Genomic DNA, 15,700 nt, shown 5'->3' on the forward strand with positions numbered 1-15,700 from the left:
GGATTAAAACATCTCCTGTGTGTATTTAGGGCTCATAGCCAAACCCAGGGCCTGGTCTCACTCCAGTCCCAGACGCCGTCAGGAGCCTACCACCTCTCCCGCTACCCAGTCTTCAGTGACCAGCCCTTGGCTAAAGACATCTTCTTTGGCAGCAGCCATCAGCAGTCGTCCGTCCATCATTCGTCTGCTGGAAGCAGTTGTGCCGTGGCACCTTATGGCTCTGTGGCGCGGCCCTCGTCCAGCTACGGCTCTGGCCCAGAACCGGTCCAGCCTCCTTCAGACCAGGGGTTGGAGGCACAGGCTGCAGCCCAGATGATTGACTCCTCAGGGGGATATGGCTTTGTGGACGCTGGGCTAAATTCTGCAGGTGGTGGGTGTCAAGCACAGAACTACTCTGCTGCCGGACACAGTGGTAAGAGAGGCTAGACTTTGTGTTTTCGAGGGCCCTCCTATATACAGCTTTTGTCCACACACGTCTCATATTTGCCATTGACAATGAAAGGAGAAATTAGGTCAAATGTCCGCCAAATATGACGTACATTTGTGGCAACACAAACATTAAATGCCATTGACAATGAAGGGGAAATTTAAGTCATATGTAAATGGGCAACACGACTAACCAATCACATACCTTTTGAGTGGTGCAAACCACTCCAATAACCAGCTTTGTCTGTATGTACCTGTGTACCTGTACATGGGGCCTCGTAGGGGTGAGCATGGTTGCTATGGTTAGTGTGTGACGTCACTGCACCACTCAGTTCACACGGGTGTGATTTTTTACATGGGCTTTTTGAGGGCCCTCCTATATACAGCTTTTGTACCCACACGTCTCATATTTGCCATTGACAAAGGAGAAATTAGGTCATATGTGTCTCAAATATGACGTAGATTTGTTGCAACACAAACATTAAATGCCATTGACAATGAAGGGAAATTGTACGTCATATGTAGTCAAGCAAATCGGCTAACCAATCACATAAATTCAGGTGTTCATGAGATGATGTATGATGATGTATAATGATAAGTGCGCCCCTCACTTCACACAGGTGTGATTTCTTATGTAGAAATGTTGCTTCTATGTATATCAGTTAACAACACTCAATTGGCCAGTACATTGGCCAATTGTCATAGTCACACTTCTACAGTGAAGAACATGTTCCACACAGAACATAAACACTACAAAATCTGATCAGCCAATCACCACCATGTGTCCCTCCCTGTCTTGGCAGGTTACAGCCAATCACCACCATGTGTCCCTCCCTGTCTTGGCAGGTTACAGCCAATCACCACCATGTGTCCCTCCCTGTCTTGGCAGGTTACAGCCAATCACCACCATGTGTCCCTCCCTGTCTTGGCAGGTTACTACGGCGGCAGCAGTTTCCTGGACAGCCAGCGGATGTCGTCGTTGGTCGACCAGCATGTGTCCGTCATCAGCAGTGTAGGCAGTCTCCGCCCATTTCCCCCGACATATTCGGAGGTTCACGACCCCCTTAACATCTTGGATGACCCGGCAAGGAAGACATCGGGGCAATACTACACCAACACAGAGGCTGGGGGAGGTCAGCGTTACCTACATTTCTTTATTGTGTTTTTGTTTTCTCTAATTTGATATGTGAAAGGTTGACATTGCTGCAAACCTTTTATTAGATTTTTCGAAAGGCTACTGGATTCAGTTAATTTCAATACAGTATGAAAACTGATTGGCATTTTTTAATAGATGTGTGTAAACCATTCATTGACCGGTTTGCCTCTTCAGTGTCTGCCACCTGCATGTATGGAGATGCCTCTCAGTTCCACCCCCAGGATGCATTGCTCTCCCAGCGTGTGGCGTCATCATCCCAGGTGCAGGACCTGGTTTCGTCACTACCACCCATCAACACTGTGTTCATGGGTGGAGGAGGGCCCTCCTAACAGTCGTTATGCAAACTTGTAAGAAGAACTTGGTAATTTGTTGTGCTTTGAATAAAAGCAGTCATCAAAAATGGCCATTTTCTTGGGGTGCCCAAGTGCTCCTTTTAGATTGAGCTAACATTTCCAACATGCTAACTGATTTGGGTTTGTGGGCCTCCCTCACATTTTTAGGGGTGGCCTTAAGATGGACTAGCTTATGGAGGCCTGTGAATATCATACTACCAACTACAATAAGGCCAATTGTTTTTGCATCTGCTGACGTAATTGTGCCTGCTTCCAAATTGTGATAATCATGTAGTCTAAAAACGATGTATGCATGAGCTTCCATTGGTTACACGTGACTTGACCACAATCAACAACAGCACCTGAGTTTGCTCTGTACTTTTTCCGTCTCTACACCAAAAAATAGTCGACCTACAAGCTTGTAGATCTGGTATTTTCAGCTAATGTTCCCCCCAGAATATGAATGCTGAGGTTGAAGTGGTTAAAGCTGACATAACAGAAATGTACAGTAGTGGAGCCCCTGCCTCTGATGAATGAGATTGAGCCTTATTTGGAACAACCCCACTGGTGGAAGTTTTTTGTATCAGTGAGAAGTTTAAAACATTGATAATGTACTGTTTATTTAATTTGACATTGACCTCTGGTACACATTTTAATTCTTAGACCATATTAAAGATACAGATACATTTGATAGTACATTTGACAATGTCAAATAATTAACAAATATCATACCAAATTATCATTGTGTTCTACACCACACCTAAATGCATTGGTTCTCCACCAGTTGATTGGGGCCTAACAGTGGTTGTGGATAAGGAAGACACTCATATAGAGGAATATTATTTCTTTCATGTTTTGTATGTGGTCCCAATTTCATAGTTAATGCAAAACAAATTGAGAACAACTGCTTTGTTTATCATGGATAAAATATGACTTGTGTTTACAGTAGGCCTACTACTACAAGTGTTTACCACAGCAATATGTCTTTAGAATGCCCAGCATCTAGCGCATGCAATCTTACTAAAACAAATCACTGGACCAACATTTGTAAATGCGGTACTTGTAGTTGAAATTTAAAACAATATTATCATTTTATTCAAGTATCTATTTATGATGTATTTATTTATTTTTGTTATGTTTAGGTTCTTGTGGGCTTGGTTTCCTCCAACAAGCCAACCAAACAAACCTGTTTTGTTGTAATGAGCTCATAATATCACTACTTCTAAAGTGAACTTTAAATCAAACAAAGACTTTACTATACTATAACCTCTTGTTATAGTATGCTTATTCCATGTAACATTGTCTTCTTTCCAGCAACAGAAACCTATTGAAAAGTATAATTGTGATCTTCCCAATGGATGAGAGTAGACCTCCTGCACAAACCTACAGCATATCAATGATTAGGAGTCACTTATCTTACATAATTTCGCCATTCATTCACACACTGACAGTACACCGATTGACGTAAAGCCAACAACAGACCCCAATAGAACATTCTTATCTGGTCTAATTCAAAGATCCAGTGTCAAAGAGCTAAACACATGGCTCTTTAATGGCTAAACTGGCCGCACTGAGATTACACGGCGGAAACACTGACAGAAGACCCTGTGGAATCAAAGTCAGGGTGGCCGTTTTATTTGCGATTATTTGTTTTCTCCTTGTCACAATGGAGGTAGATAACACCAGTGATGAAGGTATTGATCAAAACCAGAGAGAGAGAGACTGTGAAAGGGAAAATGTTTTGTCCCCGTCCTCTGACATTTATCGTGGGTCACTATCCAGATGGGATACAATAAAACCATACGCTCATAACAGATTGGGATGCATGCAGGGTGTTAGACCGGCAACCTACCATCATTTCCTGCAATTGAGGTAAAAGGAAAATGGAAAAGAGATCTCTCGGATTAAAATATCTGCTGAATTTTGATGAACAGATTATTAGGATGATACACATATATTAATATACTGAAATAAATTACATACTTGACTTACACTGTGTACTTCAATGCTGCTTAACTCACGTGATCACTGTTAAGATTAAGACCAATAGCTTTGAGCTGGTCTAAATCAATGACGTGACGCCACATTTATTATCATCTGCGACTGTGTGTACATTGAAATACAGCAGTCCAGCCTCAACCTTCCATCGATCCATTTTTAATGAATGATATTGATACGATCCTCGTCTCTCTGCCTTTTATACATTATCTACTCGGGGAACATTTCATCTCGGGTCAATGTGGTCCAGACACAGGGACAGATGGTGGTATATGTAATGATTACAAAATCCCCACGTTAAAATACTTTAATTACTAAGTCAATAATGCCTCCAACAATTGCAGGGCCTTTAGTGTAAAAACAACAGAAGGCGGAAAGCAAACTTTGGGCCAATGTTTAACTAGAACTTTGCATTAGGGCTGGTAGGCAACTGGTCTCCATATGTGTATGGTGTGTGTGCCCCTCTCCCCCTCTCTCTCTGGGCTAAAGATCAAGAGGCCTGATGGTTGATAGCAGAGCTAGACAGCCCTATAAATGGCTTTAATAATTTTAATGTTTAAGGCGGCGGTGCATACTGAAATACATTATGTTTTACATGGTAATCTTGAAATGATGCAGGTTGGGGGCTCGTCATGACATCGGAGAAATATTGTTTGAAGGCTAATGCAGATGTTTTGGAACAGATTCGCAGCAATTTTAACCCACCTTTTTAGGAGGGTTGACGAGTCCTTAAGAGTGGACGACCTAGCCCACATTTGCAATCATTAGAATACTGCCTTCAAATTCTACTGTATATTTTTTCTTACAAATTGTTTTTTTATTTGTCTATAATTTAAAAAGATTGTACTGCCATGTTTTTTTTTGTTTTTTTTTGGTTAATGCCGGTAAACTGTACACTCAGTGTGTAAAGAGTATTTGCTTATTTAATATCTGGCAAGGAATTGAACTATACAGCGTGAGACTTTACAGTGTTGAATAATATGTTACACCTATTCAAAACAATTTATTATTTAAGATACTATCTATACAGCCAGTAGGCAAAAACCTATTTAGCTGATGACTGACTCAATATCTGCTGCCTTTTTTTGTTGCTTGTTTTCTTTCAGTGTGATTAGGGTAATTCTGTAGAAAATGGCTATACAAGAAAAGCTGACTCCCTTGCAACAACAAAAAAAGTGAAGTGGGCCAATCAAAAAAAAGAAACTGCTGTACTGTACTGTAGCCTACTGTACTGTACTGTACTGTACTGTACAAGCCCTCCTCCCTGGTCTGTGTCTGTGTGTTAGGCTGTGCAACAGTGACACTTGGTGGTGAACAAACGCTATAACGCTATTTTCGTGCTCAGACACAGGGACACAGCCACACACATAGCTGTCTATAGGACTGGTTGCATCACTCAAAAAGTATGTATGTAGGCCTTGTGTTTTGGTGGAGGGCTAGTATAACCTCACATACTTAGGATCATATTATAAATGACTGTCGGGCACTACAAGTCTGATACATTATGATTATGAACCAAACATGTTTGATGTAAACATTTTGGGGCACTTGGACTTCTCCAGGCCCAAAACTCAATTTCATGGATAAAAAAATAATATAATTTTACATTTATTTGCTTTTTCGTTTTCGTATTTGATTAGTTACAACAAATAAGAAGGTAGTTTTTATTATCTCTTTTAGATTTGTATCCCACAATTTTGTAACCCAGTGTAAATGAAAATTATTATTATGTCAATATGTAATTCTGGGCTCTACACTCCCTCAACCTGGGGAGAGCAAGGGACTGACCTCATGCTTCTGACCTCCAAGACGTTTCTTTTCACAGGACAGGGGGAGTTTCCCCGGTTGGACGTAGCGTGTGGAAGGAACATGTTATTCCAACCAGTTCCTTTCCCCTCCATCATGCACCCCGACTGGCCAGGTGGAGGCAGTTTAGAGACCAGGATTACTGCATGTTTTTTGTGAGGGTACCTACCCTAGGGGACACAGGGAGAACATGCAAACTCCACAGGCCCTACTGTGCAAAAACAAAACAACAAACAACAGAGGAGAGGGAAAATATATAATATATACACACTCAGGTTGTACATAAAATATTGTTTTGCATCTTTTCTACGTGCTCTTGTCCAGCTTTGGGGCCCCAAATCATTCAAATGTGTCACATATTCGGGGAAGAGGAGCTCAATTCCCTTGAATTAGTTATATGGGGATGATGTAGGTAGGTCCTGCTATGACTAATATTTTTCTAGTATTCCTCCGATGTTGTATATATCATGGGACTAGTAGTACAGAAAACTACTAACTTTTCAACCACACTTTTAGCCCCCTTAAATATTAGAATTACTTCCAGCAGGTGGCGGTATGCCGCGCGCTACAATAAACCGTAGAAGTGATAGAACCATCAATGCTATAAGCTTTTCACCTCCTCCTGATGCACCAAAAACAACTTCGACCCTGAGTTGAAGAGTATAATTGTGGCTATCAAACGAGGGCACCCCGCGAGGAGTATAACATTTTTTACTAATTTTAGATTCATAAAGAAACCAGTTTGTAGAATAGAATGTAACTTCTGCCAAAGAAGAACATCAACCCGGAAGTACTTGCTTATGCACGCCGGAAAAAATGTGTTGCTAGCTCTGTAAACAAACAAGAGCTGAGGAGAACGTTGGTGGTGTTTTGTTTTCGAGGAATCGAATGAGCGATCATGGCTGATATAACATTAGACACATTACGGCTGTTCGTCAACGAACGACTGTCTGCCGTCGCCGAGGACATACTGGCCGTGTTTGTCAGGACTATGTTTCAGTACCAGCAGGAGATCGACATCCAGCGAAGGCAGCTGGATTCACTGAATCTGAATCCTGATATCAAACCTCATGTATCAGGTAAGGGTTTACGTCAACATGCTTTATATTAGCCGCAATTTGTAACACTAGATTTTTAGTAGCCTACAGTAGTACGATTACCGGTATACAATACAATGATGCTAGAATGATGAATTCCTGTTCTGTTCTTTGTCTATATAGAAGTGTATATTTGTACGTCTCTAGCCCTGAAACATGACTGTCATGACAGTCATGGCGCAACTGCAGCCTGTTTTACGCAATCGCTACATTTACAGTCCAAACATGTATATAAACATTCCGATTTCAAATATAAAGTACTCGCCACGGGTGTTAGAAATTTGCTGGTACAACAATTAGCATTGCTCCATCCCGCGTTGTTTAATAAAAAGCATTTTTATCCGAGCGCCCCGGCTACTTTTCTCAAACGGGGTTCGTTTGGGAAATACAAAGTTGCACACCGGGAGCGCACTCGCATATTAGTCTGCAGTGCGGTCAGCGTGCCTATATCGAACACACCGAGTGCCACACTCCTCCCGACCGATAGGGGCACGTAGTTGAAAGCCAATGGCAAAATGGTTCATGGCCATATAGGGTGTCTCCATATATGGAGCGTTCCAACCAGTTCCTTTCCTCTCCATCAGGCACCCCGGGAGGCCAGGGGGAGGCAGTATAGAGACCAGGATTACTGCATGTTATTTTGGGAGGGACCGACTCGACCTCGGGAGAACATGCAAACTCCACACAGAAAAAATGCTTAGAAAATGTGTGCAACTTGAATATTATATTCTTTCCCAGCGGACGTTTTTTAACTCAAATCTTTGCTTTTGGGAGGGGGTCCCTGGAACGACATATCTTCTGAATACATATAAATTGTTGGGGGTCCTATTGACATGAAATAGTTTGAGAACCACTAAAGGGTTCCTCCGCGGATGACGCAGAGGAGAGAACACGCCCCCAGCGCTGTGTAGCTGTGAGGCGACAGCGCTACCGACTGGCTGCACCTCACTGCCCCCACAATACTAAAAATACATGAGAGCAGAGTAGACTGTATGGCTATTTTAATGGATCAATGTTTCTGTGATGTTTCTATTCTGCCAGACTTCTTCCCCGTCTGTAAAAAGGAGGCATCCCCTGAGCAGCAGGATAGAAGACCCAGTCTTGCCCAGAAGGAACCAAAGATTACAGAGGAACTGGAGGAGCTGCTTCAGTGGCCAGAACAGGGCGACACGTTAACAATGACAGTACAAGCAGTGAAAACCGACGAGGATCACAACGGAGAGACTGAACATACAAAGCCACAAGTTGTTGAAGAATACTGTGGAGCATCACAACCAAGTAGTCATGTTCAGCCCCTCTCTTCAAACTGTTCCGATTCTGACACTGAAGACAGCGACGAGTGGGAGGACACCAGGGAATCTTTAAACGCACACAAATCACCCAAGACATATGTTGTAGAAACGCTGCCTTTGAACAACCTGTCCCAGGACCTGAAATCATCAAAACAAACACCACACAGCAGGAATTACAGAGGAGGGAAGAGAAGACGCCATGTTTGCACACATTGTGGCAAAAGGTTTCTCCGAAGTGCAACTCTGACGGTCCACATGACCGTACATTCAGCCGACAAGCCCTTGAGTTGTAAGGTTTGTGGCAAGACATATGCTTTAAAACTACATCTGATAGGACACATGAGGGCTCATAAAGCAGAAAATGCCTTGTTTAGCTGCACGGTTTGTGGCGAAGAATGTACCGGAAGTGAACACATGAAGGTGCACATGATAACGCACACAGGGGAGAAACCCGTTAAGAAAGAACCCTTAAGTTGTAATGTTTGTGGCAAAATATATGCTAGAATTGACCATATGACAAAACACATGAGGACTCATGAAGTACAAAAAGCCGTTGGCTGCAAAGTTTGTGGCGAAGAATTTACCCAAAGTGGACACCTGAAGGCGCACATGAAAACGCACACACCAGAGAAGACGAAAAAAGCAAAAAAACCCTTCAGTTGTATTGTTTGTGGGAAAAAATATGCTAGAAATGTACATATGACAAGACACATGAGGACTCATGTTAAAGCAGAAAATGCTGAGTCTAGCGGCACAGTTGGTGGCAAAGAATTTGCCCAAAGTGGACACCTGAAGGTGCACATGTTAACGCACACAGGGGACAAACCTTTTAAGTGCACAATTTGTGGTAGAGGCTTCAATGTAAGAAAAAATCTGGCTAGACACACATGGACACATACACGGGAAAAACCCTTTCATTGCACAGTCTGTGGTAAGGGTTATGTCGAAATGTGTGATCTGAGAAAACACTTGAGAAGATCAATTTGTGGTAGCGGGTACGGTATACAGGTCTACGCAACAAACACCTGAAGATTCAACCTGGCAAGTAGCCCGTTGGTTGAACAGCTACAAAATGCTTTTTTTTTTTTTTTAAAGGCCATGCAACACAAGATAGCTTGCTCAAAAAACAAACATGATCATTCATTCACATTTTGCTTCACTGGAAAAGTCCTAGGGCCGATTCATACTTGGAGCCGAATAAAAGTCGGTTCGGCGCTGTAGAGCCTACAATGTGACGTCATTTGAGGTTCGGGGGTGGGGGGGTGTACCGTCCTAAAGTTGGCTCTTCGGTGCTACTGAAACTTTCTGACGAGCCGAAATCAATTCGGCACTACAGCGCCGAAACAGCGGTAAAATAGGAGTATGAATCGGCCCCTAGCCCCCCTGCCATTTTTCATTTTTCTACAAGTCAGTGCTAGCAGGTGGGTGGGTATATGTTAGGGCAGTGGTTCCCAAACCTTTTCATGTCAAGGACCCCCAAATTGACACTAATTAGCCAGAGGACCCCCATTTGAAGAGATATGCCAGGACAGGATCATAAGAGAAGATTTTTACGGCTCTAGCAGTGATTCTCAACCCGTTTAATTTCAAGGACCCCCAGTTTGACATGGGTCATGGTTAATTTAACTCTGAGAGTGTACAAATTTGTATTTTAGAGTTACAAACTATCATTTAGCTGGGGACCCCCTGGAACTCCCTCAAGGACCCCTGGGGGTCCCCGGACCCCACTTTGGGAACCACTGCGTTAGGGTTTGTTTTGTGTACTGTTTCTCGTGTCTTGTATCTTAAAATGGAAAAAACCCAATAATACATAATTAAAAGTATTAGAAGTAGGTTGAACTATTTGTCAGAACCAGAAGTTTCTCATTAACATATTAACAATTCTTCCTCATGAATAAAACTTCTGCCTGTGTCTAATCTGCTATTCCATCAGTTGATGCTTTAAGATAATTTCATGATATATACTAGGGTCTCATGCAATATTATCTTAAATGTCTATCTTATCTTCTGTTAGGGGAAATAAATATGTAAGCGTTAAAAGGCCAAATTAAGAATCTTTCTATTCTTTGGAAACAATTTAGTTTTATTTTTTGCATTTTGTATACATTCTGTGGGATACGGGATCTGGCAGATTTCATTTAATGTGAAGAAAACAAAATCGAACAGTAATTCATACAAATGTTCACATAAATGTATTTGTGTGATTGGGTGTAAGGTTAGGGGTGTGTACGCGGTAGGCTACCCAATGCAGTGCGACCCACTAGTACTACACAATATCCGTGTCAAACAGTAATTTGTACTCAAAATATAGTCAGTAAAAGAGTGTTGTCCTTGTGTTGTACTGCATTATCCTACTTGTTTGTGCTCGTTTAAGGTTCGGTTCGGTTGCGCTCGTTTAAAATCCACACACTGTCCTGCGCAAACAACGGGTGGTACGCAGGACGTTGAGCTGAAAATATAGTAGTCGCTTCACAGAATCATAACATGATAACGGTGGATTTTTGTGAGACATATTAGCCCTAAGGCTATATTCATGTAAAATGCAAACACAAACAACTCAAGTCCAACTACAAAACAGTAATAATAGGTACTCAGACGGTGGAAGAGTCTGGTGTGGACCCAGGCTAAGCAATTTCATCATAACAACCACTCCCTATTCCCTAAGTAAGATCTGAATACAAACAAGAATCATAGCATTCTGAACTCACCTGTTTGAATGTAGAATTTCCCTTTCTGTGAATGCAGACTTTCCACCCCCTTTTTTGTACACCTTTAAAAAGATAGAAGCGTGCAGCGATCTTCCTCTGATGTGAAAACCTTTCAGAACACTTACAGTTGAGGCTTCAGTAGGCTGAGGTTTTGTTTCTGCAGAATTAATGACTAGTGTATAAGTTTCGTTTCCGTGAAATGGCACAACAGTAATGCTCCTCCCCGATCCCTGGTCTTCTCTTCCTGATATTATAGTTAACTCTTTAGGGACAAGTCATAGAAAATAAGCGGCATGATCCAGCTGTCAGATTTCAGTTCTTGTCTGACTCTTGGTGAGGTCCTGTGGTCACTGCCTGTGATGTTGATCATCAAGGTAATGTTGAGTGGTGTAAACCACTCCTACAACTGGCTTTGTTAGTTTACGTGTCTGTCTTATATAGACTGATCAGCTGTGGTCTGACATAATGTCTGACGTAATGAAATCACACCCGTGTGAACTGGGTGACCATAGCAACCATGCTCATTTATTGGTACGAACAGACAGACAGACAGACACGTAAACTAACAAAGCCAGTTGTAGGAGTGGTTTACACCACTCAAAAAATGAGCATGGTTGCTATGGTCACCCAGTTCACCCGGGTGTGATTTCAGCTTTGTTAGTTTACGTGTCTGTTCGTACCAAAAAATGAGCATGGTGCATTGTGATTGGCCGGAATGAGTCACCCAGTTCACACGGGTGTGATTTCATTACGTCAGACATTACGTCAGACCACAGTTGATCAGTCTATATAAGACCTTACACCACTCAGTTCACACGGGTGTGATTTTTCTCAGTACAGTAGACAAGCAGCAGGAGAATGATCTCTGAATCCAGTCCTGAAATATACACCACACACACACCTCCTCCTCCTGCATTGCATCCATCATGTGGACTGAACTCACACACCAGGTAGAAAAAAACAACTCTTCAATTGGATTGATAATTTGAGAGCTTGAAAATAAAGAACCAAAACTTTTTTTATCGGTCAACCAATTACGGACAGTGGAAAATGTCATTGTACCAGATATATCGTATAGACCAGGGGTAGGCAACCTTAGGCACGGGTGCCAACATTAATTAGCACAGGAGAGTGTGATCAGTGGCACACTGGCATAAGTGTGAGAGACAGAGGTTTTCTTTATAATTAATTATTCAATAACGTTTAGTCAGTTAAATGAAGTAAAAAAGCACATAATTCTATATTCATTCAAACTCCTAACTCTGACTGGGGACTGGGAGGGAGTCTGGGAGATAGTTGGGTTAAGTGTAAAGATCATTATGGTGATGTGAAGAAAACATTTCTAAAGAAGAAACAAAGGTTGTTTTACACAAAATCAGTTAGAAATATTTATTTATTTCCACTTAGTTTTTATTTGAGAAAAAAAGACATGAACAAACACGAGCAACAACCACAAAAAGCAAGAAATATTACATTTTCGATGTGGTGCAGTCATTAAAGTTAGTGTCGATGTGGCACACTGACTGGCAAGAAATGTTAAACATGGCACTTCATGTCCAAAAGGTTGCCGATCCCTCCTGGGCTAGACTGCTCTGTGCCGGCTATGTGATGTCATTTGAATGGCATTGTGTTCAAGGTTGAGCAAAACGGAGAATTGTGTCGTTTTTCTTTTAACAAAGTTTTTTTTTCCACCAATTTCTCACATGGCTCACAAAACTACAAATACTAGGCCTATATTACTGTTACTGTCAGGGCAGGGATTTCATGGAGGCCATGAGTGCCGTCGTGCACCCTCTGTGACCCTCAGCTATAACGTTAACTGCTTGTTTATTTCACATCAGGTCAAACACTTATTTATTTGGATTTATAGGCTATACCAGCCTTACAGTATAGAGCAGAGAAGTAGTCCATTTTGAAACGAAAGAATGCTTAATAATATCACATCACATTAAAAAGAAATATTGCATCAATCTATTAACAGTGCTTCAACCAGTTGTCAGTAATATTTAGTTAACTCTATTGAATATTATATATAATATCATAATATGTCTTTGTGTAAAAATCAACACAAAATAAGATCACAATAATCCACTCCCTTCTAGGACACTCAAAAGCATGACAGTGATAAAAAAAGTGTTTTCATTTTTGCTTAACAGGAGAGATGATCAGAGGAGAAGCTTTCTCATCACCATCAGGAATGAGCGGTGAGAAAAATGGGAAAAAGATTCTCTTATCATATATCATATCTTCGCAGTAGAGAAGAGCCCTGGTTTCAACATCATAAAAGGAGAGCTGCTGTTCCTCATAATCCAAAAACACACCAATCTTCTGGACATCGATTGTGACAGAGTGGGGTGTCACACATTTATTCTTCGCTGAGTAGTTTCCTCCATTAACCACCTGCAACAACCTGGCCCTTGAAAACTCAGACAGACGACTATTTTTTCGGATGATGTCCTGAGGAACCACCCCGATGGTCCACGCAGTCTTCCCTTTAAGCTGAACCTCATAATAAACTTTCCCCGAAGAAAAGCCCTCTTTTCCCAGCACACAGAGAACTGTTTCAAATCTCTCTGTCTTGTCAGGAAGAATCTTTCTCACGTTTCCATATTTCACTTGCTTCCCGTCCAAAGACAGGACGAGGTTGGGGTGCGCTACTGCATACTGCTGCTGGATCTTCTTCAGCATGACTTCGGGGAGCTTCTCCATTTCTCCATCCAGTGTCACCTGCAGCTGAACGATAGCTGTGCGTATATTCTTCAAGTTCACACTCAACTCACAGGACAGCTTAACCTCACTCAACTTGCTCAGGTGTGCTACGCTGTTGCGAGACGGGAAGCTCTGCAGAAGGTTGAGGTGGTCCTCGGTGTGCGAGAGCTGCTCCAGCTCAGTGCTTTTCCTCTGGAGCTCAGTGACCTCTTCCTCCAGCTTTCTGATGAGGCCCTCGGCCTCGCGCGTTGCCGATCGGGACTTCAACTCTATCACCTCGATGAGCTCGGCCTCTGTTCTCTTAATGGAAGACACCAGAGCAGAGCAGACCTGAACAGTGTCCGCTTTTTCATTCTCTGCTATTATATTGTTCTTCTCTACTGTGACTCTGAACTGCTGAATCTTTTCCTGTCGCTCCCGGATCATCTTCTCTAGCTCAGCCCTTTTCTTGTCCAGCTGCGGACGCTTCTCTTTGTACTCTACCTCTATCAGGACCGTGTCGTGATCTTTATGATCTGTCTTCGAACATGTGATGCAAATGTACTCGTCGTCGTCTCTACAGAAGAGCTCCAGCATCCTGCCGTGTTCTTTACACAGCCTGTCCTCCAGTTTTACAGGGTCGACTAACTTGTGCGTCTTCAAGGCTGCAACTTTATGATGAGGCTCCAGATGCGCCTCACAATAAGAGGCCACACATGTCAGGCAACTCTTCACGGCTTTAATCTTGGTGTCAGAGCAGACTTCACAGGGCACCTCCTCTGGGATGGGAATGGGAGCATCTAGGTTAGACTTCTTGAAATAAGCGGCCATCTCAGAGATTATCTTGTTGACACCGAGATCTGGTCTCGGGTCAAAAGCTTTTTTACACATGGGACAGTGGCAGACGTCACTGCTGTCCCAGTACTTTGTGATGCAGGCTTTGCAGAAGCTGTGTCCACACGGAGTAGTTACAGGCTGACTGAAGAGATCCAGACAGATGGAGCAGAGAAAACTGTCCTCTGACATCGCACTGGCACTGGCAGAGGCCATAGCTGTAGGAGGAGAGGAGAGGAGATGTTTTATTAACCCAAATATATCATAGCGAAGTGACTGTAAAGCACTCTGAACACAAACTAAATGGCTGCCATATATTGTAAATGTAGAACATAAGATGTGCTGAACTCACGATTAAAGTAAGTTATTATTATTATTTATTATTATTATCATTATATTATAAGAAGAGGAGGAAGAAGAGGATAGAGGGGATATGTTATTAAACCAGAGATGTCAGGGGACTTCTCTTAAGTCAGAACTCCTGTCATACCTAAACGTTTTAAGATTGACTGTAAAGTCCTTGTCTTTTCATCAATAAAAATTAAGTGAAAAAAAAAAAGATTGACTGTAAAGCACTCCGAACACAAGCTGCATGGCTGCCATATACTGTAAATGTAGAAAATAAGATGTGCTGAACTCACAATTATAGTTGGAAAAGTGAGTGTTGTTGTATTCTTAAAGTATTTTATAAGAATTATAGACAAGGAAAGCACTTCCCAGTTTACTTTTGAATTCCCACACAGACATTTGTGTTTACTGGCTTTCCATTCGTTGATAAGGTGTAAGGACAGTAACACATTACATTATTAATCTGTAAATTTCATATAATGAAAGTAGTAGTAATGATCTGCAGGACCTCTCCTTTCCCTCCTTTTATCTATCAGGTGTTATCCATTTGCAGTAAAGCCAAATATCTGGGACATGTGATAACTGACCAACTGTCTGATGATGAGGATCTGTATAGGCAGCGCCGTATACTGTATGCTCAGGCCAACATGCTTGGGAGGAAATTCCACTCATGTTCACCTGAGGTTCAAGTAAATCTCTTCAGAGCATACTGCACTCCCCTCTATACCGCCCCCTTGTGGGTTACATTTAAGAAAGCAAGCATGTATAAATTGCAGGTTGCCTATAATGATTGCATGCGGATATTGTTGAAAAAAACAAGGTGGAGCAGTGCAAGTGAGTTATTCTGTAGTGTGGGGGTATACATTTTTCATGCCTTACTGAGAAACGTAATGTATAAATGTATGTGTCGGCTGACTCGGCTCAATGAGTCTCAAAACTGTATAATTATGCTGCTATGTAACCCCAGCTTCAGTAGCACAAGGTACCGGTCTGCTTTTTGGAAGCACTGGTATGA

At 42.1% G+C, this 15,700-nt stretch overlaps 2 protein-coding genes across 3 annotated transcripts in view; one reads left to right on the forward strand and one right to left on the reverse strand.

The window, feature by feature from the left end:
* rfx6 (regulatory factor X, 6) overlaps positions 1-2,121 on the forward strand; it is a 17,582-nt gene extending 15,461 nt beyond the window's left edge. For both annotated transcript variants that reach the window (XM_079525835.1, XM_079525836.1), the window contains exons 18-20: positions 30-412; positions 1,359-1,559; positions 1,757-2,121. In XM_079525835.1, coding sequence (XP_079381961.1) covers positions 30-412; positions 1,359-1,559; positions 1,757-1,911 — 739 coding nt within the window. In that variant the 3' untranslated portion in view covers positions 1,912-2,121. The remainder of the gene's footprint in view (positions 1-29; positions 413-1,358; positions 1,560-1,756) is intronic.
* Positions 2,122-12,954: 10,833 nt separating this feature from the next.
* Positions 12,955-14,542, reverse strand: LOC306940575 (E3 ubiquitin-protein ligase TRIM39-like; the record flags this gene model as incomplete). Its single annotated transcript, XM_079525672.1, has 1 exon — positions 12,955-14,542. The coding sequence occupies exon 1, from the start codon at positions 14,527-14,529 to the stop codon at positions 12,955-12,957; it is 1,575 nt and encodes a 524-aa protein (XP_079381798.1). The 5' UTR covers positions 14,530-14,542.
* Positions 14,543-15,700: the final 1,158 nt, after the last annotated feature.

Source organism: Electrona antarctica (genome assembly GCF_951216825.1).
Source record: "Electrona antarctica genome assembly, chromosome: 17".
Classification (NCBI taxonomy): domain Eukaryota; kingdom Metazoa; phylum Chordata; class Actinopteri; order Myctophiformes; family Myctophidae; genus Electrona; species Electrona antarctica.